Here is a 27,549-nt window from a genome sequence, read left to right as displayed (position 1 = left end):
GTAATGACACAAACACATACTGTCATATTACGTGAAAGATAAAAAGAACAATCTATCAAAAGCAAATAAATGAAGAAGTTAAAATGCACGTTTGGTCTGACTTTAACAGTAATTCTGTCATGTTATAAATCCTATGTGCTTTGTAAGTCTGACAACAGGAACATTATGAAGTTAAATTGCACTGTAGAAGCTGTTGATATCTGAAAATAGATAGATACTATTTTTTCTGGGTTGGATGTGATTTCTCTTTTTCTTTGATTTTTTGGGGTTTTTTTTTTTAATAATCTTAAGTCTGCCTTGAGTCTTAGGCAAGACTTATGAGTAATGTAAAATCTTTTTAAATTCTGAAAACTTACAGACCTTGGATGACTTTTCTTCAGAGAGATATTTAACTGTCTGTGAAACTTTTGCACGTTATTTTAAAAAGGACATCCCACAAAATGCCTGCTAATGTTTGTCATAGTAAATGTAGTGGTGGTTTTTTTCTACTGCTGACTTTTGAAGGAGTAATTTTACCTTCATTGATATTTTTGTATCTAATCTCCTTGTTTTTTCCTCCAAAGATTAAAAGGAAAAATCTGGAGTTCACATTCTTTACACTCCAGGAACTGCACCCTAAATGTGCAGCCAAAGGAAAATAAGAGAGGGAGAAAAGGTGCTCTTCAAACCCTTCTGATTTCGGATAATTTAAACAGCACTAATGCAGCAGCTTTCTCCCCGGGACTACCCGTGATTAAAAATACGGTATTTGATGCAGCCTTGACCTCACCTTCAGCATGTCCTTTGGCTTCAGGATTAACCATCCCAGTACAGTGTGCATGCCAGTGAAATTCTTCCTTAGTCCCCCATGGCCTGTTTGTGGCCTTATAAGTGCTTTCACTTCAGCATTTGGGTGTACAAAGACAAGAAGAAAGAAAAAATATAACAGAGGTCAAATACTCCAAGCCATCTTCTGTGGGAGAGCTGCGAGTAACAGGAATAAATAAACCTAAGGGATCATTGGTCTGTTATTGCCGTCATTTTTTAAACTGTTGAACTCAGGCTCATTTCCAGTCAATAATGCTTTATTTTTAATAATCTGATTCAATTAAATATTTTGCAGTATTAACAGCGTTATTTTAGGTTGTCAATGCATTTTTAATAATAACTCTATTACGTCTTTTTGAAGTTACTGGTTGAATTGCATTGTCTTTTGCCTCAGATTTTACAAGAGACTAGTTGAGAGTCATGATCTGTTGATCTCTTCTGACTGACCCAATTGTCTTACCAAAGTAGAAAATGCTTCTAGAATGGCCTTTGACCAGGATGGCAGAGTTCCTACTTCATTACATTTTTCTAACCAATATTTGTTCTCTGTGTTTCACACTAATGAAATACTCCTCATAAAATATGCCCCTTGGTTGTATGTGGGGGAAAAAAAAAAAGATCTTTAGTAAAGTCATCCAGTCTGTATATTTTGACAGCCTGTAAATACAAAGATGACATTTTATTAAAGAGATTGGAAAAAAAAAAATATCATACACAATTTTAAATATTTTTTCTGGTTTTAGCCATTCGGATGGTGTCTTGACTTTGATTATTTTGCTCATGCATCTTTCTGTATTTTCCAAAGTAGTATTAGCCTGTATCTGAATATTTTAACACAAAGAAAACAAGCAATGAATAAAGGTTGACTCTTGCACAATATAGTGTCTGAGAGAATCTTTGATACTGATCTACCCACAGGAAATTAAACAGTTAAAACAGACGCACTTAAGAAGAAAACCAAAGAATTATGTTATTTGTGGCGTATCACTCCATGTTGTTGCCCATGACTGTAAAAATTGTGAACTACTGATTTGAACACTTTTATTTCCATCAGAAGAAAAAGAAGAAAGTTTGGACTTCCAGGAATTGTGGGTATTGCTAAATTACAAGTCTGCTGGTTCCTTTTGGTTACTGGTTTTGAAGGTCAGAGCTCATGTCAATCTCTGCTAGAGAGCTGAGGATGCTATTGCTTCTCTCTTATAGCATCCTTGCTGAGCCGAGGCCTCCTTTGCAGCCAGGACCACACGCCGCTGTTACGGTGCAAAGATCAGTAGTGCACATATTCGGGAAGTGCTGTTTTCTGGTAGCCTAGCATAAGCTTATTTCCTACCAGGGGTATGACGAGGTAGCAACATAAGTTCCCTCTCTATGGAAATGCCATCCAGCTTTCAAGTTTATATTTTCAAGGACTGACAATTGGAATTCACAATATGCAGGTTATTCTGTGTTAAGCCTGCCCACATAACAGGCAGTTCTCCACTTTACAGCAGTTCTGGGCATGCACAGTGCTGTATTAAGTCCAGCCAATTAAATTGTCTGTGCTGGGAAACAGGAAAAAAATCTCCCTGATTATTATTCTCTGTCAGAGTGGTTTCACTCTGGATTCAAGTTTTAAGCTTTACAACTTTTATATACGGATACAAGGTGGTTTAAGACAATTTTTGAAATTTTTAAACCAGCTAAATGGTCATGTTCTCAAAGGATGTGTTATTGATAATAACCTTTTCTCACCTTAGGTCCACATAGATAGAGTAATTGTTTTCATATCATGTATTTTAGGTTGCCGTCGTTGCAAAATTAGATCCAGCTAGAGTAGTGGCTGATACGGTGGCATCTAAAGCTCGGATGGGCATTGGAACCAAAGAAGAGTTTGATCTTCAGAAGCCACTGTTTAAGTTGCATACATACAGTGAGCAGCAGGTAATTGTCTGTAATCATACTATACAGTTTATTGTATGCACATATATTTTAATAGCGATATATGATAGTAATATTAATAATATATCCTAAATAGAAATATTGACAGTAGAATATAATGTGTGTAAAAATAAAAACATTAGGAGTAATAGGTGGGGTAATCTCTCTGACCCAGTGTAGATGCTGGAAGAGCACAAGAGTGGACCACAAAGGTCCATTCAGGTCCAGCGTAGGACTCCTGGGCTCTGCCTGAACAGCATCTCCCATTGCCACCACTGGAGAGAGGATACTGGCTAAATGGACCATTGGGCAGTTCCTGTGTTTGCTAGGCGTTTTGACTGATCTGTTTTCTATTTTTTCCTTTCAAAACTCACCCCTTTTACATTTTTATGCATTTATTTAAAAAAGTGCCTCCTTTTCACCTGCTCCAGTTAGTGTTGTACTAAGTATGTGAAGTGAATTGACTCAGCATAAAAGTTCTCCTGACTGTATACAAAAGAGCTATGTCACAGGTAACTTAATTATGGGGTATTCTTTTTTCCTTGGAAGATTATGCACAGCACAAATCTCTTCATAAGCTGAAAATTAGTATCCTGACTATCTTTACACTACTGCTGGACTGAAGATCAGTTGGCATGTGATATGCAAGGGCTAAAGGAGAAGAAACCAGTGAGGTGTAAATGAAGCAGGAAACTGAAGTAACTATACTCCTGTTTTCAGGTCACTCAGATTGCTGAGGACAGTGCTAGCTCAATTTCAGATGGAATTAGGAAACATAGGGGAGGATTTTTTGATTCCCTTACTGTTCCCCATCTGCTCAGTCTATGCATTTGAAATTATTCCCACTCTGGAATTTGAAAATTATGTTTACAGAAAGAGAAGTGCTATGATATAATTCTATGGCATAAAAGCTTTCTTTTAGCACTGAATAAGCTGAAATTTAACGACGTCTATAATTAAGCTTGTCCAGCACTTCCAATTTTAAGACATTTTAAAGCTTCTCAGTTTGGTAAAGGGGAGATGTGGTACAAGAGATGTAGTTTTTGTTTGGCTATTAAAATTTACCCAAATCTGACTGATGTATGAGGTTCTGAAAAGCCTTAGCTTAAAAATGCTCTGAACGTGTATTTGGGATTGATACCTGAATTCTCAGAATATTCTTCCTGTTTCGACTCCAAACAGGTTTTGGTACTGCTCAGGCTGCAATACATGATTCCTGCCAAGCATATTCGCATGCTCCATCCCAGAGCTGCAGTGGTTATGGATAGTGTTCCCCACTGGTGGTCTTCCCAGCGGCTCTGGGCACTGTAGCAGGTGATGCTAGAACTGAAGGCAATGTGGCGCTTTCTCTTGTACTTTCAGTGCTCTCCCACTGTAGCCCGTGGAAGAAGGATTTGAAAGAGGCTTACAAATTTTGTCAGATAACCTTTTGACAAATTTTAGAAGTAATTTCCCTGGGCATTAATTGTTATTATGTAACATGGAAGTGGTATTGCCATGTAGTCACAAGGCAATGCTGTGAGAAAAATCATAAACGCGTTTGAAGCACTCGGATGCCATAGAAACAAACAGGAAGGGATTAAAAGTCTTGTGCTGCAAGCAGGGCTGTATTGATGGGGAACATTAGAGAAGTCAGCAACTCTTCAGTGAGTAGGCTGAATTAAAAGTCTCTCAGTTTCTCATCTACCCTTTGAGTTTTGCTGAGGAATGACAACCAGGGCTGTTTATTAAAATAGTTTGTGATCATTAATACTAAAAAGGATAGTATCAAGGTATGTGCAGTGAGCTAAGGCTTGTTCACTGTAGAGTTTCTCTGCTTTTGAAGGTTTTATTTTATGACCATAATTTTCGGACTGTCTTTGAAAACTTTTTAAATATATACATCCACAGATAACCTGTAAGATACACTGTGTGTATGAGGAAAGTATTGTTTTCTTTCTATTTATCATTGCTGTGGTTTATTTTAACAGATCATTTCTGATCCTAGACTTCGTGTTGAGCTAGCTCTTCGAGAAGCTGGACTTCATACAACACTTTATGCAAAAGAGATTTTACCAAAAATTCCTCCACTGAAGCTTCCAAGAAGAGATATGGAATCTACAGCTTTTAAAATGTAGAGCACCTCTCATATCGGGAGTAGAGAAGCTTCAGGGGTATTGTCTGGCCTATAACGTGAAAATTTTAAATAAATTTCCCTTAGGCTGTGTCATAGAACTACTTAGTTCTCAGTGTGTGCAGCCATTCAAAAAAACAGCGTGCCTTTCTCAGGCAGTGCTACGCCATTTTACGCCTGCCTTGGTGAAGGTTTTATAGAGGTTTGGTGGGTGTAGGCTGTTGTAGTATAATTACCCATGTCCCTTTCTACTGGGAGATGGACACCTGTACACGAAAGACTCCTACAGACATTCCAGGCCAATCTGATACATAGCAGCTTGAGTAGGAACTCCGTTTTTTAATTGGCAGCATAAATCCAAAATAACTTTGCAGAACAGTCACTTTAGATTATATTATGATACATGAATACATCCCACAACTTTCATTCCAGGTTTCTTGATAATTTGATTCTTTTAATTATAAAATCTTCATTATCATGAATGTTTCTATTATTCCTTGATTACTATAAGAAGAAACTTAACCTTTGTCTATATTTAGAAACCAATTTGCTGCATCATATTTACTGCAAACCAGTCATGCAATTTCGTATTGCAGATTAGTCTTTCAGTATAAATTATAAATTAGAAATAATGTTTCAGATCTGGGATCTTTATTTTGGAGCTGAAACTACTGAACATGATTCTATTAAATGGAAGGGAAATTGATGTCATTTCATTTTGTAACTGATTATGTTTTCAAGCCTTACATAAGATAAGTATAAAATGTATGTAAACACGTTAAAATCAGCAGTTTAACCAAAAATTTCTAAGGACGATGAATATCAGAAAGACCTGAACGTCCGTAGCTGTGTATCTAGATAATCATAGGAACTTCATTAATGTAATATTGTAATGCCTTATAGGTGTTAATGGATCACATACCTACAATGCCTTGTGAAACAGACAGTAATTCCTCACTGTCGAAATGAGAAATTGAGGATCAGGGTAAGCCCTGTCTGTGTTCTCCCAGCGGAGCCCACGGCGCAGGTCCAGCAAATGCCACGAGAGCAGTTTTACTGCTAGCCACTGTATGCCACCTCCTGACCCGGCACAGACAACGGGCCCGCTTCTCTTGACATATTCAGTGACTCTACACCAAATGTTTTGCAATCGGAGACAAGCAATGTTAAGTTTTCACACCTCAAACCGAGAGTAACACTGGCAAAATCTTGCAGCGTAAGCCTGATCTCAGGAGGTGTCTCTGAGCCCCCGGGGGAGGGAGGTTTGCTCTGGCCTGAGTGTTCAAGGTGCAAAGTCAGAAGCAGACGGAGACTCTAAGAAGGGTGCCAGAAAGGCTGGGGAAGAGCTGGTGCGACAGACTCCCGAGAGCAAGCAAAGTTTAAGACCAGGAGCAACATAATCTGAGTATTGAAGCTAAGATATTTTAATGGGGGGAGAAATGCTACAGAGACTTCCCAAAAGCCGTGGGAGCTGGATGTCTTCTGGATTTAGCTTTTGCATGCTTGTGCTAAAATTACAATTCTGTGTATATTTGTGCATTTTATTTTGGTATCTCATTTGGGGTAACTCATTATTTTTAAAACACACTTGGCCAGCTTCACAACTTGTTGGATGTTCCTGCAGGGGAGACCAGCATTACTTTTCTTCTCTTTTGGAGACCAGACTGGCTGCTAGACTGCTTCCCAGAAATGGAAGATCCCAAACTTAAGGCAGTTGATTTTTTTTTTTCCTTGCCTTTAAAAGCAGATCTACAAGATAATTTCAGTGGTGCAAAACCTTTTCAGATTATAGTTGTCATCTTTTATAAATACCAAGACACTTACAAAAAAAGAAAGTTTAAATGAAGCAGACATTTGTTTTTGAAATAAAGGGCACTGATTTTTAGGCAGCGTCTTGTGATTGTATTCACGTCTGTTGTTTCTCAGGGAATAGACTGAGTAGAAGTCTGCTTACATAGATGAGTCTGTGCCAGCTCACTGCAGCCATGAATCGGGGCTTGTTATTGATACGGTGAGGCCAGAATGAGGCTTTTTAGAGGGATTTTCATGTAACAGCGGAGCATGGAAAACGTGCAGGTCAGTGAAACTGGCTTCAGGTAGTTTGCTCAGCACAACCAGAGGCTGCTCTTGCCAGGAGAGCTCCTGCAGACCGCCTCAGCCGCTCTCCCTGGCCTGGCCTAGTGCCTCTCTTCCGCGCTCCTGCGGGAAGGAGGTGGATGTTTCGCCTTACTTCATCGTCCTCACCTTAGTACTGTGCACGAGAGATGATCAAAACCCTTCAGGAAATGGAGATGCTTATAAGGACATTTGTTTTCACGATAAATGCTTTCCACACTTTTTCAAAAAAATGAAATTTTGCAAGTTATTTTTGTACAAAGATGTTTGAAATTACTTGCACATAAAAATGTGCACAGAAAATGTTGATGGGAAATAGACTTCTCAACCAGCATCCCTTGCAGCCCTACTTTGTTGTTTTTGACTCAGTGAGGGTAACAGTTCAGAATTCAGCTATCCTTTATGCCAGTATATGAAGTGTATGCAGTTTGACTAACAATCTGATTTTTTAAAGCCTGAGGAAGAACTTCTTTGTGAAAATTAAGTGATTCGGTTTCAAGATATACTACTTATCTGTGAATTTTGTTAGTCAGAAAAGTGGCTTAAATGTTAAGTAGTGCCTGAAAGTCAAGTACCCAACTGGTGCAAGATCAGTTGGTGCGGTATCCAGCTGTTGCAAAACACTTAAAGTTTGTGCCAACTTATGTGCACGTAACCTTATATGCACATTTATGAGTGTATTTATAGAAAAAGAAAAACATAAGTGATTGCAATGCCAGTTCTGACCCCTCTGAGAATAGAGAGGGCTTTGCAGTAATGGTCAATATTTTGAAAAGGAGCTCACCAAGGACACGCATTCAGAGCTCTGTAAATTACTGACTCAGCTGAAACCCTTAAAGAGTGTCAAACTTAGAATGTGCAGCAGAAAAACCATTTAACAACGTAATCATTGTGCTAAAAGCAAAAGAAGAAAAACCAGAGTCTCTTCACTGCACAATGTTCTAGAAAATGGAGTTCACTCTCTCTTGCAAAGTTAATAACCAGGACTGTGTTTCCGTAAGCTACGGCAGAGCAAACCTCACCTATCAAATTAGGCAAAATGTTCCAGTGTCATATTTCTTTCCCTGGATTGGTTTTAAATTATTTTCACAAAGGACTTAAGGTACATTGCTATTAGTATAGAAGTTTCTTAAGTGGACTTTGGCCTAGCAGAACTGAGTTTGAATGGTAGGTTAGATTGCGTGTTAAGTGACCGGAGTGATTTTGTTTCTGTTCTGGGAGGACACTGGCTCCTGTCCTGGGATTCCTCCCCCGTCAGATTAACATTTGAGCCTAAAAACTGCAATCTCGGAATGGAAACTAGGAACCAATCTCCTTTTCTTGTAAAAAGTGGAGTTTGCTTTTTCATGGCAGCAAACTGAATGTATCCCAGATCAAAGTGCGGGTAAGTTGTTGGAGTAGCTCAGGGACCACGAAGGTGGGGTCCCAGCGCCAGGGGAGCCCATCGGGGCAGCACCCCGGACGGCCCCGCTCCGCCGCCGGCCCCACGCCCCAGAAGCGGGCCTCTGCGGACGGGAGGAGGCAGCGTGACAGTGTGCAGTGGGGTGACGAGAGGGACGCCAAGAGAAACCCGCACATCTGGGAGGCAAATCGAGCTGTACCCGAGCGTGTGGAAATATTTCCGGGACTAGAGGGGCCCCGAGGTTGCTGATGAAGCAGGTTTTAGGATGCTGACTGGAGAACGAGTACCTCGGGGATGGTGCCTTGGCATGTCTGTAAGTATCTTTAGACTTACGTGTTTCATGCTCTTAATATCGTTAATATCTTAAGATCCTCTCCCATGTTTTTTGATATGTCAAAATTTTGTTTACCAGAGCTCTTAAATCCTGTAAGTTATTGTTTGAAAGGTGTCAAAATTCATTTGGAAGCAAGCTTGTTAGTGAACCTTAAGAACTGGAAGTGATTTCATTGGGAAATTCTTCAGGCTGTAAGTGACCCTCCGTGAAAAACCGCTCCACTTAACCCAGGCGCAGTTTAGTCTCTTACAGCTTGTGGAGACACTTAAAGATGATTTTCTGGATCGTTGATCTGTATTGATTAGCAGATAAATGTGCAAGATGCAGTCCCTGGCAGTTATGTGAATTCAGGTCAAGGTTATATCAGTTATGTGTGCTCCCCATCCCTTTCCCTCTCGAGGGTCCCCGTGTGCCCCACATCCAAACCTGCCGACCGTGCGACAGGGGCGAAGCTGCTCCTGCTTGGCTGGGGACAGTCTGCGCAAGGTGGGCTTCCCGCACGCCGACCTCTTGTGTTCAAACACTCTGGTGTGCGTCAGTTTTTGACAGATCTTTCAATATTGTATGAATGAAAGTCTGAACGGCCTTTGTAACAGCAATGAATAACAATAACGGTCACAAATGCGGATTAATTTTGCGTGTCATTTACTTAGGTTTTGGCTTTATGCCAAATGCAAAGGGATCTCCTTCCTAGAGGATCGCTGTGGAGAGGAGCGACCCTAACGGCACAGTCCTTTATGACCGCTGGAGACAGGAGTGAGGAGCGTGCAGTTCGGTAACACAGTCCTACTTTCTGTGCAAACTTTGGCTGGAGCTCTTCTTGGGTGTGCAAGTGTGTTGGTGCAATTCAAGCTGTATTGGAGGTCTGCAGCTCCTGCACGGCGGTGTTCGCTGGATCCGGCTGCCCCACTCAGCCGTGGAGAGCACTCGCCCGTGGGAGTGCATCGCGACCAAGTCTGTCTTTTCCATTTCCCAGAAAAAGGGGCCACGGTGCGCCGGTGTGGGTAGGTCCTGCACACCCGCTCCCGGCGCGGGAGCACGAACCCGCACTGCGCCGGCTGGGACCCGGCGCCCCGTTGCTCGTGCTGCATCGCCCATCAGTTTGTGGAGAAAAGCGCGTTTCCCGCCGGCGGGTGCAGCCCCAGGCGCTTTCGGATGAAGGCCGCGATCAGGCGCTGGGGCCGCTGCTGGTACTCCCGCAGCACCTCGCGGGGCGCCCGGATCTGGTCCCCCTCCAGGCGGTCCAGGAGCGCCACGCAGACGACGGCGGCTGCAGGACGGCCGAAGCGCTGCGTTACCTCACGCCTGACGACAGGCACCCCGGCCTTAAAATGCTGCCCCGTGGGGAAGGAAAGGAGGGCCCGCTCCCGCTGCCCTCCCCGGGCTCACTGGGGATGCTCGCCCCGTCTCTTTTCCAGCAAAACAGGGGAAGGCAGCTACACCAGTACGGCCAGGACTTAAGGCCAGGAGAGGGATGGAGGGGAATTAAGTTTTGTTTTGTCCAACACTCACTCAGGCCTTCTAAAACACGCTTGTTTTTTATTGAGCCACAAAATTTGTTTTAGTGTACTTTTCTAGTTAAAATCATTAGGAATGTGTTTTTGGCCTTCAGGTTGTCTGCGTCTCGCTCCAAACTGAACCCTCAGGTCGGGTTAAGCCGGGGAGCGCGGGGGTGCGGGAAGGACGTGGAAGGACTCACCTTTCAGGCCACACAGCCCGCACAGGGCAGCGAACGCCGTGGACTCCATTTCAATGTTCCTCACGCCGGCGTCATAAGCTCTTTTTAAGTACTCTAACTTCTTTTCACTGGAAAAAGAGCACAATGCTCCGTCTAATCTCCCCTGACCTTGAAAGGAAGCAGAGAAGTGTCAGTGCTGGCCCTGCGTGGGTTTACAGTCATGGTGAATGCGGTGTAGTTTCAAATGGGAAGTCCAGCAGAATGCCTACGTTTTGTCTGAAGCCAACTAAGTTTTCCTTTGAATAGTTACTTAACTCATATTAACCTCAGTGTTTAAAGCCAGTGCGCTATGTCTCTGTATAGAGGAGAAAATTACGCAGGTTTTAACATTTGCAAAAAGGAGGAGTAAGCTCACAGGTGTCAAGTACAGGGGGTATATTGCACTCTGCAGGGGCAAGTCACCGCAGCTCCTCTGAGGCCCATAGCGTACGTCAGCTGTGAAGGTCCGCCAGGTTAAATCCAAAAAAATGCCAAATTACTGCGGAAGAGGCACAGCAAGCTGTGCAGAATGGGAAAATTGGGGAGAGAAAAACCCCCTTAATTTAGGTTTAATTTTTCTTAAGGGGCTGCCACGGATGGCAGGCAGCTGGAGCCGCTTGCGAGTGGCGTTCCCCGCTCGGGTGGCATTGGTGCTGGCCAGGGAGCTGGGTCCCGGGGCACTGGTGCTCCCTCCCGCTCTCGCCGCAGCCCCGGGGCATTGCCGCAGGCAGGACCTGATGCTGTGCTCGGTGTGTCCAGGCTCGGGCACCCATCCCGACCCTCTCCTCTAACTCCGCTGGTGGCTTTGGCTGTCCTGCAGCCGCACCTGGGTCCACAGAGCAGACCCGTGCCCGGTGCAGCTACTCCTCTCACACAGTATGTAAAGTCCTTAACACAAGCAAAATGTATACCTGCGGCTGTGCTAACCTGGGCAGAGTGCTTCATTTTGTTGCTGTTCCTACTGTTAATCCTCACAAATGGCTTTTTGGTTAAATAAAACATGGCCTTGAGCAATACACAGATGGTCGCATTTGCAAGCAGATCCAAAGGTTTATAAATAGTCCTCAGATTATTAATTCTTCATTTATTACATTTCATCTACTCTGCAATCAGCATTTAATTTTGCAAAGGATATGGTTCCAGAGTAACCGAAGTTTGTTTATGTAAATGTCACACACTTCCTGACATTTTTCTAGTGTTTGGTAGTTCTGAAGTTACGATTTTGTTGTAGGAAACAGCTCGGCGTAACCCATCTGCTAGGCTTGCTACAGGATTGTGGAATAGGGGCTGTTTTCTTTGCCAGGGTGCAGCTACTGACCTCCCGCTTTCGGAGGGCCTCTGACCGCGCGTGGCTCCCATGTAACGGCCGGAGCGGGGGACAGCAGAGGTCCCCCGGGCATCTGCGTTGTCCCAGGGAGCAACCGCTGCTGGGTGGATCTTCACTCTTGATCCACCATCAGCTACAGCAGCGCTGGCCTTGCAGGTGACGTTACAAAATTTAACTGTCAGATGCACAAGAGACCAGTTAGCAGCGGGGGTCTTGCCCTGGCCAAGTGCCAGAATTGGTATCGTGTGTTCCGAAGGCGTACCCTGCTCTGAGCGCTGAACGAGCTCTAACGTATCAGGCGGGTCTGCTCCTGCAGCCCTTCTTAGGCTTTGGTAGCATGGATAGTTTTGCCTACATAAGAACATAAAGACTTGGCATTATGCTTGGGGGGAGGAAGGACAGTCAAAGATCGTTTTACCTTCATAGAAGTCATAGGTGCACATGGTATGGCCGATAAGCGTGGGAAAGTCAGGAATCTCCTTGCTGCAGGCGAGTAGTTCCTCCACGAGGTCCTTGTCCAGCTCAGTGCTCCGCACCACCACGTCATCCAGCACCACCTGCTCAAACCGTGGCTTGAAGGAGGAGTCCACCGCTCTGTCCGTGATCACAACAGACCCGGCCTTGATCCCTGTGAAAACGAAGGCTGAGGCTAAGCCAGAGCTCATAACACTTGTGACCTGCTGCAAAACTTCAGCATGACAGGAAAATCTCTATAGATATATGTGTGACTGCGGGGTTGTTCTTTTTAGTGAGTAAAACAGATGTGAGAGAATAATTGAAATTCATACCGTAGCACAGATGTACAAGTAAAATGTACAGAATCAGCACACGATGACTGATTGTGGGAACATGCTGAGCGACAGCGTTTTAATTGCTTCTGGCTTGCAGAGATCATGCCCCACCACTAGCTTGTGCAGGCACGAGCAGCACCACTGCCCTGGCCAGGGGTCTCACCAGCGCAGAGGACTACAGGCACCAGGACAGCCGGGAGGATCTCAAAGCATGGGAGTGACTTCCAGTCAAGTGTTTTCTGTTTGAAAAGTGATACCCAATTGTTGTGAATTCAAAGCCTTTGTTCATTATGAAAATGTGCACTCTGCTAAGCCAGTCGCTAGAAGTTTGCTGGGTTTTAACCCCAAACAAAATACCATGTTGTTTGATATTTGGGGACCTGACAAAATACTGAAGCTCGTAATTGCATGACCTATTGCTGAGAATTTTTTTTATTAATAGCTTTTTTGCTCTGAAGAAAGACCACGGATAGCTTACCTAAGCCTCCAGAAGTACCAATGCGTATAATTGTAACATCTCGGCATTTTGCATGGTGCAGCAGTTTGATTAGTTCATGAAGCATGATGGAAATGGAAGGGATGCCCATCCCGTGCTGTTGGGAGGAGAGAAAAGGAAAATGTCATTCCCCGTGATGCTGCGGCAGGTGACAGGTACGTGACTGCAATGCACTGAGGGTTACGCTGTGGCCTCTTTCTGCTGGTGAGGCCAACAGCAATTTTTTGCGGCGGGGAGAGACATCTCAGGGTCTTTGTAGCCTGTCCAGGTAAAGCACCTAACCCTCTTCGCCTCCCCTTAATGCTTTTAAGGCTGCTCTTATCAATAGAGTTGGCGTTCATCCCTGGGGACTAGTATGTCAGGCGCGCAGATGGTGTCTCTCCTTCAAGAAAGGTCTCTCCACAAACACATCCCGACGGCTGAATGCTCCAAGAACTTCCCGTTGTGTTGCCCATCCTTACACCACGGGCTGACTTCCATTCTTTGTCGTGTCCTGCTTGTGCTCTTGGAGTGGTGCATGTCAGTGAGGACAACCCAAGCCTCTGCTTCTCCGGGTGCCTCCCAGCCCGTCCTCGCCCCATGCCGGAGCACCTCTGCCCACGTCGCTGGGCGCAAAGGACGACGGATGGGTTCGTGCCCCTTGATGAGGACCGGTTTCGGGGTCAGGCATTTGCTGCGTGAAGCCTCGCGCCTTGCAGGCTACCTGTTCTGCTTCCTGGCTTGCATCACCCACCCCGGTGTCCCTCCGTCCCCAGCATCTGCCTGGCTGCCTGCAGGCTCTCCCCTCCGCTGGCACCGGCCCGTTCCCCATCCTCTGCCACGGCTCGCGGTGCCCCGCTGCCCCGTCTCGCTGCTGCTCCTCTGGGCTGGCAGATGTTTTGCAAATCACGAGCCGTCGAGGCTGCCTCTGCTTTCTGCCCAGCGCTCCCTCACATGATCATCTTAGCTTTCTGCTCCAGCGCTCAACTGACGTCCTTTCCTCGGCTTTACCTTTAAAAACAAAAGGTGTTTGGTGGTGTGGGGTTTGTTTTTTCCCATGAAAAACGCCTCACATTTTTTTGTTTTTGCTATCATGTTCAAAAACCTGAAGGAAGCATAAGTGAAGAAGCACAGTTAATTTAATGTATGCAGTCAGTTCTCGTATTGCTTTGTCTCTTTCCATTTGGCTGTGAGACTGATGGTCTATTAGGCTTGTATCATGTTTTAAATATGAAAACTTTTTGCATGTTGTTATTCTGGAACATCAGCCTGACTTATTTGCCAATGCCTAAAAAATTTATTCTCATTGTAAATATTCAAAGAAGGAAACGGTGTTCCTGCCTCCGGTATGTTTGAGTTCATTTGTGTTTCTAAGCAACTTGCAAAAATGTGATGTTGGCAGCTGCTCTGCACGAAGCGTTTTGGGGGAGGCTCGCTGCGTGCTCTGCCCTGCGTCCCCTCGCAGGGACAAGCCCGGGGGTCGATGGCTTCTGCATTGGCGCAAAACTGGTGCGTGGCCGAGAGCTCAGCGTAGGCTTTTCTTCTAGCTGTGTCACAACTGCTGCCAGGCTGGGGAATAGCAAAACCTGTGGGTTTTTTCCCCCTTGGATCCTATCAGATTGATTCCCTCAGGCTTTTCCATCGGTCAGGTTTGGTTTGGTTTTGTCAGAGAGACCAAACGTGAGCTCTGTCGTGTGAGTGGCGCTGTCTCCTGTGAATCAGATTTAAGACTAATCTTGTGCCTGAAGAAATGATGGCAGGACCGAGCCTTGGGGTATGAGCACTCACCAGCACAGCCTGTATTTGCTTTTCCTTTGTGCAGTGCCAAAAATTCTGCTCTTAAAGAACAATTAATAAAGCTAGGTTTTTAGTTTAGAGCTCATGTCAATGTAATACTTCCAGCAATATTTCATAGTTCACGTGTGGTGGGAAGTGGTCTTTGCCTCTCAAATTGCCAGACAGCTGAGCTGAGCAAAATACGTGCGTGTTCATTTTTAATACAATGCTTTTTAAACTGAACATGTAGGGTGCTGAGAAATACCACTCAAACAGAAGAAGCTTTACCACAGCTGAAAGGTTGCACTGGTGGTAATGGCTGAAAACTGGAAAGAGGAAAAAAACCTGCCAGTGGGTGTTGTGGGAGGCGGAGGCGCAGGAGGCAGAGGTTGTGCCGGCCACCCTCCCTGCCGCTGGGGGAGACGGGGCCCCCGTGCCAGCCCGCTGCGGGACCGTGCCGGCAGCAGCAGACCCCGGGGCAGGGGCTGCTGTGAGTTCCCCGGGATGGAAAACACGCGTGGTGCGGTGCGGTGCGGTGCGGTGCAGCACGGCGGGGTACTTACGCTGATGGAGAGCACCGGCCCAGCCCGGTACATGGCGTACCGGTCCGTCCCCGCGCAGATGTCTGCCAGGTCCTCCCCGTCACCTGCCAGTCCCAGCTCCTTGTGCATGAACTGGGCAAATGCCCTCATCCTGTTTGGGCTGCCGCCAACGCAGACAAACTGGATGTAAAATATGAATATGTTGGTACTTCTTAGCTCAAATAGGTACCAAGATTCAGCCTTAATGTGGCAGTGGCAGGCTGCGCCAGACACGTCTCCCCAGAGAGCGCAGCGGGATGCCGCTTCCTCGCAGGCAGTTGAGGGACATTAGAACAACTGGGGTCTCAAAACCCCAGGGTCTCAAAAACAGGAGTTAACACTAAAACCAAGCTGTTTTTCCTTTAGGGTTGAGACTACGCTAGGTCCAGATAGCTGTACAGCTGCACATACTTGGGTATCAATGCTAGACCAAGAAAATCTGAAATAATTCAGCAAATTTAAGCTGTTAGTATTCGTACTGACAGCAAAGCAAAACCAGATGTTAGAGTAGCTAGTCGTTTAATTTATTCTATCAACAGCACCAATTGCAATTAGTGAGCACTGCTGATGACACAGGGACCGTAAATTCAGGGAGGAAAAAGGACAAATTTTACATATTAAAGGAAAAAACGCTCCCTGAATGTAGGAGGGGGACCAGCATGTGGCTGCAAGGGCAGCACTGCTGGTCCGGCTGCCAGCGGCGCAGGGGAGCGGGAGCCTGTACATGGCAGGGCTGTGCCGGGCTGCTCGAGGCCCGGGGCACTGCAGCTCTTCCCCCGTGCCGCTGGGGAAATGCTCCGATTTAAAATGGAAGAGGATGCAGTCGTGACAGGCTGGTTTTGACAGCAGGTCTCAGCCAAAAATACAACATCCTCTTTCCCTTGTCTCCAGTAGATGATGATCAGATGCTTTGGACAAATGCTTCCTCCGTCTGTCCTCCAACATGGGGGCCAATATAAAATCAGGTTTTACAAAACTACTGGTTTTTAAAAGGATAATTTTCTATTGGGATTTCTGCCCAAAATAAGCAAGGACGGATGACCTCCCTGCCCGGGCTGCCCCAGCCTGCTGAGTCCCTTTGCCGATCAGCCGGACCCTGTCCCCGGCGGGAGCATCTGCAGCAGTGGGGCCCCAGCACGGGACCGCAGAGCCGTGGGACGAGGGGCTGGAGAGCCCTGCGTGGCTGGGAGCTGCTGCCTCGCTCTTGCACCTGCTGTTTACCTTTATGTCCCCAAACATTGCCGGCAGGTTGTGCGTCTTCGTTCCCAAGTCCAAGTGATACAGAACGTCCTCCTCCATCGAGTCCAAGTGCGGGTTTTTAATGTGGACGAGCCCACTGCTGCGGGGAGACGGGGTGAAGATGGGTCAGGGGCACCGGGCAGTGCCCGCAGGAATGGGGACAGGGCAGGACGGGGCATGGGGTGGCCTGGGAGCCCCGCGAGCGGCACGCATGGCCCTGGTGTCAGGGAAGGGATGGGACAGGGATGAGCGGCTCTGCATGGCGTCCGGGCTGGCTGCCTTTCTGTCAGAGCCCTGCTGCCACACGAGCTGTCCTCCTCCTCACAGCCATCACCATTGGTAACCTCTTCGACATCTCTTTTATTATGTCCGCTTATTTGGCAAAAAATGTTTCTCAGTATTTATCCATTTGGTCAATGGCAACCTTAGGTCTTTCTTTCATGTAATTCTGCTAGAAATATCTAGCAGGTAATGTACTGTGCTATTTTGTATGTGACAGCTTATTAAGCTCTTAGCAAATCAGGATTTTATATTTATATTGTCCCAAATAACTGCCTAGCAGTACAAGTGCAAATTAAATTCAGATTCTGCAGACAGCGGGAGGCCAATTTGCCTTCCCTTTCCACCTGCTTTAATAGATGGAAAGCAACTAAGTAACAATACAGGTCAATTTTATAAATAAGGCTTAAACAAAACCCGGAGATGAGTTTTCTTGTCTTACTAAAAGAAATTCAAACCCTCCCTTGTTACTCACCCGGAGTAATCTGTTGTTTCGGTCATAGCGGCTCTACCAGAGTCAGCTGAAAGCGATACTCTGCAGAAAAGGTAAGGAAAACACCCTGCTATTTCTTCAGCGGTTGGGTTCCGGAGCTCAGAAGAGGTTTTAAGGGGCTCTGCAGGGGGTTAAATACCCTCTCTGGCTTTGTGCGGCTCCCAAGATCAACAGTGGCCGGTCGCCCTCCGCCCGTTCCCCTTTGCCCCATCAGCTGCGAGCGGTTCCTCCTCCGGGCCGGCACCGCGGTTTCTCCCAGATTGGCTGTTTTTGCAGGGGTGTCACCGTTAACCTCGACTCGCCTTCCGCCGCCGCGCTCAGGCGGCGAGAGCCGGGGCCGGTGACCCGCTCGCCCTCTGGCCGGCGGGGCGGGCGCCGGGGCGCGTGGCAGGCGATCGTGTGCGCCGGGGTGCAGGCCTGCCCGTCTGCGGCGACGGCGTCGTGCCAAGGGTTTGCCCGAGTTCGCCGCCGCTGCGCTCCTCCCCCGGGCTGTGCTTCCCCTTGCGCCCCGGGATCGAAACGGCGCTCCCACCCCGGCCGCCGGCTTCAGGCCGTGCCTTCCTCTGGCCCCGTTCGGTGCAAATTTGAAACCACCCTGTGTTTTCCTTAGGTGCACAAAGAAAGAGTTAATGCCGTAGCGAACCTCCATGGGCTCTGCGAAGGGGTGGTGGTGCATCGGGAGCGGCTGTGCCGCAGACCCCAGCTTGGCACCACGGCTCGCAGCTGCAGCAGCCCTGGCTGTTCCGTGGGTGCCTGTGCGGGTGCGGACCGACCCGCGCCGGCGGAGCAGCTGCCTCGCACCCGGTGCTCGCTGGTGCTGGCATGCCCCAGGTGTGTGTCTGTGTGGTGCCAGCCTGCCAGGGCGCTCGGAGGGGACACGCTCGCCAGGGGGGACAGGGCTCGGTGCGGGGACTGGCTCCAGGGTCGGGGCTCGGCACGCTTGGCTCCCCAGCCCTGGCCAGCTTATCTGAGTGTGGGGTCACTGGAGGCCGGGATGCCTTTTACGTTTTGAACCATCACGGTCCTCCCAGGTGGCCCAGAAAACTGTCTGAGAAGGAAAACACTCACAAGGTAAGCATAAAAAGATGGATGTGCCCATTCCCACTAATCGCCGTCTTCACCCTCATGGCTCTTAACGCAAAAAAGTGACTTGCAATAGATTTGTTGCTCTCATCGGCTAAGCTCCCCAGAAGGCAGCACTGCTGATTACCACAGCGGTGCCCGGGTATGGCGATGGACAGAGATAGGCTACCGCCGTTCTAAAACAGATCCTGGAGCGACCGGTCCTGGCCTGGAGAGGCTGATTTTATTCTCAGCAACATCCAGACAACGATGTTTGTTCTCACTGTCCGCACCCAACTCCATCTCAGCCCAGGAGCCCTTCAGGATGGTTTGCGGCCGGGGGTGTCAGCGGCAGGCTTGCCCTGGTCCCGGGGACGCCGGCTGGCTCTCTGGGGCTGTGGGGGGAGCGCGTGCTGGCTTCCCTGGGGCCTCTCTCCAGCACAGCCCTTCCCTCGGCTCCCTCAGTTCAGGAGCAGCCTTTGGTGCCGCTGTGCCCCAGCCGGGGTCACTTCTCAGACCCCTCCTAAGGACACAAGGGACTTTGCACAGCAGCCCGTCGCACCCCAGCGCCCGACGTCAGCTGCGGGTGTCAGAGCAGTGCTCGGCGTCCATCTTCACGCCCGGGCGATGGCTGTGCTCCGCGGGGCGCACAGCACTGCCTGCTGTCCCCAGGGCCACGGAGCATGCAGTGGGATGTGGGGCGTGCCTTGGGGTGCTGGACGGGGCCTGGGGAGCAGGCAGCAGTGCCAGGGCAGCCACCTCAGCCCCTGCTCGCGGCTCAGACCAAAGGGCAGCATGGAGGCAGCACCGCACCCGCCAGGCCGGGTCCCCCCTGCTCGCAGCGTGAACTGCAGGACGCGGAGCAAGGCTGCGGGCGCTCAGTCTCTGCCTTGGCGCTTCCCAGGTTTGTCTCAGCAGCAGCGAGCTGCTGTTTGAGACAGATGTGCACAGGCGTCCTGTGCTTCAGGAGCAGGAGAAGACTGGAGATACTGGTCCTGCTGCCTGTCCTGACACGACGTGAGACGTTGCCCTAGAAGATATTTTAGGCAGCGGCTGTAGGGGCAGAATCTGGCATGAGCTGTTGGCCTCTGGGAATGGCAGATGAAAGCTCTGGTTAATTAGATAAGTGCTAGGTAATTAATTACCATGGTGAACTGAACCAATAAACACGTCTGATTTCAGTGCAGATTTTGTCAGCCAATGCTTTTGATCTGCTGCCGTCTCGGATCACTTCTCTGTGATTTATGTGATCACCATCGCAGGTCCCCCGGCTGTTACGACAAATGCTCGTCCTAGCAGCGAACTGCAGAGAAGCACGAAGAGTCTGCAGAAGCAGCCAGCGCGCTCATTACAGCCTCTGGGCAACCTTAATTGCCTACAGAGGTTTTTATTATTTTCTTTTTTTAGCTTTGACAACTTTTGTAATTGGAGCTGTGCAAACATGGCAGGGCCTGGCCGGCCATGGACTTCACAGACTGAACTGCTCAGATCTGGGCTGGGGGCCAGGCGTCCTCCGGGTGCTGGTGGGCTCCTGCGCCCAGGACCCCAGCCTGACCACCCCTCTGCGCCCGGCCAGGGACGGCCAAGCGGCCTGGGTTGCCTCCCCCCGCAGAGCTGATGCCCTCCATGCCCCTGGTTCAGTAGCTGGTCCCCTGCCGTCCTGCCTTCAGCTGGTCACTGGCCGTGCCCGCATCTCCGGGGTCCTGGGCTGAGTGCCGGGCTTGTGACACTGGGCAACCGGCAGTCCAGAGTTAGCCCAAAATCAGCACAAAATCCTGATGTTGGCTGGGTGCTTGGCTATGACAGGCAGGTCCTCTGCGTCCCGGGCTGCAAGGTGTCCCGCGAGGCTGGGGGATGAGGCTGCCGCACTCACCACCCTGCTCCTGCCCACCTCCCCTCCTCCTGCCACGGCATGCCCCCATCTTTTGGACTGGTACTTAACGACCTCTTCGGCTTCTTTCAAAGTGATTTGCAAGGCCGCCTCCTTCCAGATGCCTTTACCCTTCGTGCATGGTGGTTTTCTTCTTTGCCATTTAGCTGGTTAATAAGCACTAAAAATAAATGAAAGAAAATCAAAGCACAATTGCCATCCATTCAAAGCTGCAGCCGTAGTTAAAAACATATTGTGTGTGGCCCACTTGCAGCACAGCATCCAGGCAGTAACGAGGTCCTGTTTTGCTAACAGGGCAGGGAAGGTAATTGCTGTAACTGAGGCAGCCTTTTGCTGGGCAAATACATGTCCAAACCCTTAAAATTGCAAAACACTGTGTAAAAGCAAATAAGCATTACAAACCAGTGGTACAGAAGAGTGTAAATTGGGTATCTTGCCCAAGACAGGGTCAGGATGGATCTGAGGAGGGATGGGAGCAGAGCCCTTACGGGTATTTCAGACTTGCTGGAGTCGCACCAAAGTCAGGCTGGAATGATTTCTCTGCTCCGATGAAGTTCTCCCCTCCCTGGATGCTGTTAACATATGCCTGCCAAAGATGGCTTATTACTGATGCTCCACAGCACTCCTGAAGAATAAGGATCTGGAGTCTCTTTTTCCTTTTAGATTGCACCAGATTGCACCATGAGATACACAGAAAAAAGTGTCCTTGGGGCTGCACACACATCTTCCTCCTGCAGCCTTGAACTGCCTAAGTCACTCAGTGCAATTGCTGTATGTTTCAGGCACGCCGCAATTAATGCTGTGATTGTCACGCAGATCTTTACAGTTTCGTCCAATTAGCATTACTTGATTTAGAGCATACAATAGGAAGGTTTGCTGCTTGTAAATGGCAGCTGTAAACACTTTGGGGGAGGTGAGCTCATGGTTTAGGCTTCCCATGGGTTTGCCTGCTTCCCTGGGCATGCGCTTGTTTGGTGGAGGGAAACGAGCTTCCCCTGCCCCGCGCCTGCCTTCAGCATCCCTCGTTTCCCGATGGAAACGCCTTCCCCGCCGGGCGCTCCGGTCCCGTGGGAAGCGCAGAGCTGGGAGGGCGCGCTGGCTTCTGCCCCTGCCTGTGTGCCGTGAGCCACGCTCACCACGTGCCCACTGCCCGCACGAGTGCGGATGGGCTGAAGCCAGGGCGCTTACCCAGCCATCGTTAAGAGGCTGATTTGGCAGACGGGGCCCGTATTATTGCTGTTGATGCACAAAGGAGAAGGAACAGCTTGTGCGTTGAGCCCAGATGAGTCCGTGGGATGAGTGGGCACAAAAATCACCTGCTTGCAAAGGGAGCGCAGCTGATAGGGAAGGAACGGCACAAGTCCTCGCCCTGCTTCATCGTTTTCCAATGGCTCCAATGCTGACTTGCAATCCACAGTCCTGAGGGGGTTCGGAGGAGGAGGGACCTTGGTCTTGCTCTGGCACGGCAGCGTCTTGGCCCTGTGAAATGCCGGCTCTGCAGCGGGCTGAGCCCATCCGTGGGCACTCTGCGACCCACAGGGCACGGCTGGACAGGGGCTTCGTTGGGGAGTAAGTATTCAGCGGTGCTGGAGGAAAAGGCAGGATTTGGCAGAACGGACGGATGGACAGACAGTTGTCGTCACGTGAGTGACCCTGCGGCAAGGTGGGAGTGCGCATGGCCCCGAGCCAGCACACTCCTGTGGGCAGAGGTTGCTGGCTTGGTCTGTTAAATGCAGCGCTTCCGTGTGTCCCCCTTCTCCACCTTTTGTGGTGGAGTATTTTTGGGCACACCTGGCAAGGTCTGCACCTGCACAACTGTAAACTCTCTCACGATAAAACAATTTCCCGGAGCACATGGACAACTTCTTAAGTTAAATATTTACTTATGAACTAAAAATAATATTCCAGCAGACCCAGCTGCCACTCGTGACACCCTTGCATGGTGGTCAGTGAAACCCCATCCCCGACCCGCCGCAGCCCTCTGCCCCGGTGTGCTCGGTCCCGGGCAGGGAGCCCCCCGCACCCTGCGTGTGGCAAAGGGGCCGGGCTGTGGAGGGCGGCCCTGCTGCGTGAGCAGAGACAGAAATCTCCTGGAGCCATAGCTCCGCCTGGAAAGGTAGGCTGAGAAATCGTGAGTAAGCAATGTTCCTGGTGGTGTTTGTCCTTGCTGTGTTCAAGGTAAAAGGAACAAGCGTGTTCTTTTTAAGTAAACATGATTGCAGCAAGGGAAACAGTTGACTTGCGCTTTTGGCTTCCCAGAACTGATGGTGAAGGGAAGGGACAGCAGCCGCCATGGCCACACAGGTTTCGGCGCCTGCCTCTGTGCAGGTCGGCTCGCTGCCTGGCCCGTATAGAAAGTCCCTCATGTTTCGTTCCCTCCTTTGTGATTATTTTTCTCGTGGTTGTTCTTCTTTAGTATGGCTTTAAATATATCCTGAACTGAGGCGTGGCTGTTCTCTCTCACCGACTGTAGGGCAACTCATGCATTGCAGGCACGGTTTGCCCTCCTGCTTGCCACGGCAGAGGCTGCAGGACTAGAATAGAATGGAATGGAATGGAACAGAAAAGAACGGAATAGAAAAGAAAATATTTTCAGTTGAAAGGGACCTACAATGATCATGTAGTCCAACTGCCTGACTGTATTCTTCTTTTGCGAGGCAGGGTGGGGAAGTGAGAATGGTGAGAAGCAGAGATCATTGCCCTGAGCAAGTGTTTGTTTGTGACTGATTCAGAGCTAAATTCAGACTTTCTGAGTGCCAGGCAGTAGAGCTGTTAGCATATGTGCTAAAGGATGACAAATAAAGCACGATGAAGTATACAGCAGAATAACATATGGCAATCTAGACAGGCTCTCAGCAAGAGAAGAGCTCGGGAGAGCCAGCGCTCCTGCACCCATCCAACACCTCTAGTCATGTTAAATGCTATTTTAAAATAGACAGCCGCATGTCAGCCTTTGCACAGCAGAAAGACGTTCCACCCGCTGTGTCCTGCCCGAGCTGCTGTAATGTCTGCTCTGAACAAGCCTGAGCAGTTTCTTCCCAAGTCAGCTCATTTCTGACTTCTCTCCTGTGGTACTTCTGTTGCAACGCTGTGCTCCCTGAAGCTGCTGATAAATGAGATATTCCAACAGTTTGGAGAGCAGCCCTGGTCTGTGAGCGACGGCAGGCAGCCCCGGCAGCCCCGGCAGCCCCTTGCGGCCACGGGTCTCCAGGCTGGGCAGGAGGGGACAGATTGTGCTCGTAGCAGGAGCAGGCTCTTCCACCACCGTCACAGCAGCGTGTGCGAGCCCATGCTCACGCAAGTGCATTAGCGTCAGCTTTTAAATTAGCAGTTCTGGTTCGTTAGCAGAGAGCTTATGAAAATTCACAATCTAAGAGATGTCTGGTGTATTCCTCTAGTAATGATTCCTGGCAATCAGCATAAAGGAGCAGAAAAAGCACTGGCGAGAGTTTTTACCTGACAGAAACAAGGCTATGTGCCAACAGTACAGAGCTTTCCCTCTCCCCTTCCCTGGCCCCTGCCCTGCCCCTGCCCCTTCCCTTCCCTGTGTTGCAGATCCAGAATAGCAAACAAGGTGGGCAAAATGTAGATTTTTATCAACTGTTTGCTCTGGTTCTTTGTTTTGCCTTGTTTATTATTGGTATAAATCTGTTCCTGGCTTCGGGAGGAGTCAGGAAAATGCTCTCTGAAGAAACCAGGCACCACAAATCCTCGGGGCACGCGAGTAACTACAGCTTGTCAGGACATGTCTTCCCCTGAGGTGAAACACTGTCATAAACCCATTTATTTCAGGCAGAAATCAGCTGCCTGACGTGTGTAGCTATTCAAGGAGCCGCTGATCCGCCAGTCCCTGTGTTTGCTGCGCCGGAGGGGCTGAGCACTGCAGCTTCATTGCAGGAATGTTTCTTGGAGTTGTGGACAAGGTTGAGTCACTTTTCCCTCTGTACCCACTCTGTAGCCTTGAACACAACATGCTGGCTCCCTCCTGGGGACGGGCAGGGAGCCTGCCTGCTCGGCAGACCCCTTTCTGCCCAAATCCTGCCCGGGCAGACAGGAGGTGCCATGCCCACGCACCGCGGCGTCCTGCCCAACCGGGCTGCCCATGAGGTGCAGGTGCCGGGGCGGCAGCCATGCATGCCTGCCCATGCGCGCTCGGGGAGCACCAGGCTGGCCCCTCGTGCACCCTAGGAAAAGCTGCTCCGGTTGGGTTTAAACCCACCGGTTTCTGGCCAGAGTCGGTACTGGCTCTGCTGCAGGAGCACGAGGCACTGCCCCAGCCTTGCCCAGCCCCACCGGCTCTGGCGGCCTCGGCGCAAGCAGCCGCATGGCATTTCCCTCTGGCGCCCAGCGCGGTCTGCCCTGCTGCTGTCTTCACAGTCGGCAGCGTGAGGGTTTATTGTAGTTACTGCTGTATCGCTGCTGCCCATCGCTGACCTTCCTGGACAACTTCCTTCCCTGGCCCAGCACAGAGGATCAGCTTCAACAGCAAACATTGTTTTTGGCGTATCGCTTCTCCAAATGCAGAGTTCCTTTCGTGCCTTCATGCAGGGTAGAAATTAAAGTGAGAAGAAAGATCAGCAGTGGGATTGTTTGGAGGCAGGGACCCCATGCCCAGGCTGGGTTAGGTTTCACCTTGCCTTCCTTTAAGCTGCTTTTTGTTCCTGCTTGCTGCAGCCCCAAAATGTGCTTTGAAAGTGCGAGGGCAGCACAGCAAGTCCCTGGGACCATGCAGTAAAGCTGCGGTGAGCCCACGTTTGGGGGACGGCTGCGGCAGTTGCGCTAGACCCTCCACGCAGGGCTGCTTATGGAGACGGGCTGGAGGGAGCTGCACCGCCTCTCCCCCGGACACAGACCCCGCGCGGGCACGGGGACCCCCAGGCTGATGCTGTGCTGGAGACTGGCGCGGGGCAATGCTGCTGCGCCGCTGCTGGCACTGTGGGATCAGATCCTCGAAGACTTCAGTGAACGCCAGAACAGCCTGTGGCAAGCAGAAGCCTTGCCCGTCAGCTCTGCCAGTCCCCATGCCGTGTCACCAGCAGAGCTCCGGGCGAGGAGCTGCCGTCCCGTCCCATCGCTAGCGTGGTCCCCTTCTCCTCCGGTGTCTGGGGCTGTCCTCTCCCGTCTCAGATGAGATTTGCAGGCTCAGAGCAAAGCACCCCACTGAGCGGCTGTCACGCTGCTCCGTGCTGCTGAACTCATTTACCCCACCCCGTGGGGGCCTCTTACTGATGGCCAACACTTATACTTTTTTTATCACACTTATTTATCAACACCGCCAGCTGCTTTCCTGAGCAAGGCCGGTCAGTCGGAGGAGCTGTGCTCTGTGGCGTGCGTCCTCCACGCGCCTTGCCAGCTCTCCGTCTGCCTGGCACCCTTCGGTCAGTGAAATCCGGGTGCCAGGTTTGGACACCAGGCTGGACCCCTGCTTTTCCTGACGCACCTTCTCCGATCCCTGGGACTGATGGAGCTGGACTTGGCTGTCTGCATATGCACACCTTCAAACAGTGTTCCCGGCCCTGGGCTCTTTCCCCCAGCGCAGCCGTGCGGGCTTGCCTTTCCCGAAGAGGCACTTGCACCGAACGCGGCACTCGGGCAGCGGCTGAGTGTGCACCCGGTCAGGGCCAGGCGTGTGGAGTCGACCACCTCGGTGTGACCTGCCCGGGCCATCCCCGGCAGGGCCCCCGTGGTGCCACACACCCAGGCGCAGCCTCCGGGCCAGAGAACCGGGCTCATGGCTGCCTGCGAGCCGCTGCTGCACCTCCTGTGGGCACTCAATTACAGCCATATTCATGTGAGAGGAGCTAGGAAGATGCAATACAGGAGCTTATTTATTGCTTGTAGTGCAACCGAGCGCTGCAGCCCAGCTGGAGACTGCTCCTCTGCTGAGAGGGCAGAGGGACCGGGGCACACTTGTTGCAGGACAGCTAGTGCATCCACCGGAGCAAACATTCCCCATCCCAGAGCAGAAACCCACAGCCTGGAGGTAGCTAATGGGAAACGGTCCAGCTCTCCCTGGCTCTGTCGCACCAGGTTACTGCTCCCGACCAGCAGCGTCCCCGGCTGGGGAAGGGGCTGTGCAGGAGTTGGTGCCACCTCGCAGCCCCTCCACCAGCCTCCGCCGCCAGCTCCCACCCAGGCCGGTCCCCAGCGCCGCCAGCGCAACCGCAACGTCTGAGCTCTGCCAGTAGCTGGCCCCCGCAGGAATTTTGGGTTAAAGCTGGCCTAATTCCTGTCTTTTTTACTGCTCATTGATTAATCAGAGTCGCTAGAGACTGCAGGAGTTTGTTTCTTTTTGAAGTGCTGTTTTGTTAACCAGAGGCTTGGGGAGGACCCTGCTAAGGGACCTGCTACGGAGGAGGACAGCCGGGTCCTGGGCACGGTGGCTGGGCAGACTCTGGTCCCGTGTTTCCCTGTTTCACAACAAACCCCGTCTCCTCGTGACCTGACCGGGCAGAGCCGAGCCGGCAGCGTGCCCAGGCTGGGCTCTCACAGCCCCATCCCACACACCCCAGCGGTGCCCGTCAGGGTACCCTGAGCCAGGCGCCGTCCCCATAGCCCGGCAGACCCCACGGTCACTGCTCCCACCGGTGACACCGCCGTGCTGCCTGGCGGGGCCGCAGGGACCAGCGGGGTTGGCAGCACTGAGCTGCTCACTGCCGAAGCATGCAACGAGGCGATGCACAGTGAGGTCGTTCCCGCTCTCTCCTGTGTCATGGTCACCCCGTCGGCTGGCCTGCTGCCTCCCTGCTCCTGCCGCCAGCAGTGCTCTCCCCCCGCCCTGAAATAACCTCTGGCTCCTGCCAGAGCTCTGCCATCACCCTGCAGGTCGTTTGTTATTCTCACCCTGCCTCAGCCGGTAGCACAGAGAATAAGCATGCTTTATCCCGTGAAGCATTATTGTTCCCAAAAGGCAATTTTCTTAAGTGCTTGGTAAACATGGTGGTGGTGTTGCAATGCTGTATGGTTGTCGCTGCTGTTCGTCTCCATCCTGTAGCTGGGAACCCATGCCGATGGGCGCAGGGTGCCCGGATCCGGTCATCCGTCGTCCTCACCTGCCTTGTGCCCTTCTGTGCAAATGCGGCTCCTGCCCCGGCTGACCCCGGTACCACTCCGGTGGCAGCTGCAAGCTGCGTGGCCTTCGCGAGGGGAGCGGTGGGGTGCGAGGACGACTGAGCCGCGGCAGATGGAGAGCCCCGCTTACGGCCACGTTGGAGCAGCCCCCGCTCCGGC

The 27,549-nt window shown here is 50.3% G+C and overlaps 2 protein-coding genes across 4 annotated transcripts in view; one reads left to right on the top strand and one right to left on the bottom strand.

Annotated features, from left to right (window-relative positions):
• Positions 1 to 4,841, top strand: part of CCDC148 (coiled-coil domain containing 148) — an 81,795-nt gene extending 76,954 nt beyond the window's left edge. For 2 of the 3 annotated variants that reach the window (XM_050900206.1, XM_050900205.1), the window contains one exon: positions 564 to 886. In XM_050900206.1, the coding sequence (XP_050756163.1) occupies positions 564 to 641 (78 nt within the window). In that variant the 3' untranslated portion in view covers positions 642 to 886. Of the gene's footprint in view, positions 1 to 563; positions 887 to 2,586; positions 2,728 to 4,694 lie in introns of those variants that run through there. The other variant, XM_050900204.1, reaches the window with a different exon arrangement.
• A 4,944-nt stretch (positions 4,842 to 9,785) lies between these two features.
• On the bottom strand, positions 9,786 to 17,374 carry UPP2 (uridine phosphorylase 2). Its single transcript, XM_050900307.1, has 7 exons — positions 17,349 to 17,374; positions 16,577 to 16,694; positions 15,338 to 15,496; positions 13,002 to 13,116; positions 12,151 to 12,360; positions 10,388 to 10,534; positions 9,786 to 9,958 (listed from the first exon to the last, which is right to left on the bottom strand). The coding sequence occupies exons 1-7, from the start codon at positions 17,372 to 17,374 to the stop codon at positions 9,786 to 9,788; spliced, it is 948 nt and encodes a 315-aa protein (XP_050756264.1).
• Between the last annotated feature and the right edge of the window lie 10,175 nt (positions 17,375 to 27,549).

Source organism: Gymnogyps californianus, chromosome 7, assembly GCF_018139145.2.
Source record: "Gymnogyps californianus isolate 813 chromosome 7, ASM1813914v2, whole genome shotgun sequence".
Classification (NCBI taxonomy): Eukaryota; Metazoa; Chordata; class Aves; order Accipitriformes; family Cathartidae; genus Gymnogyps; species Gymnogyps californianus.
This window is presented reverse-complemented; position numbering and strand designations above follow the sequence as displayed.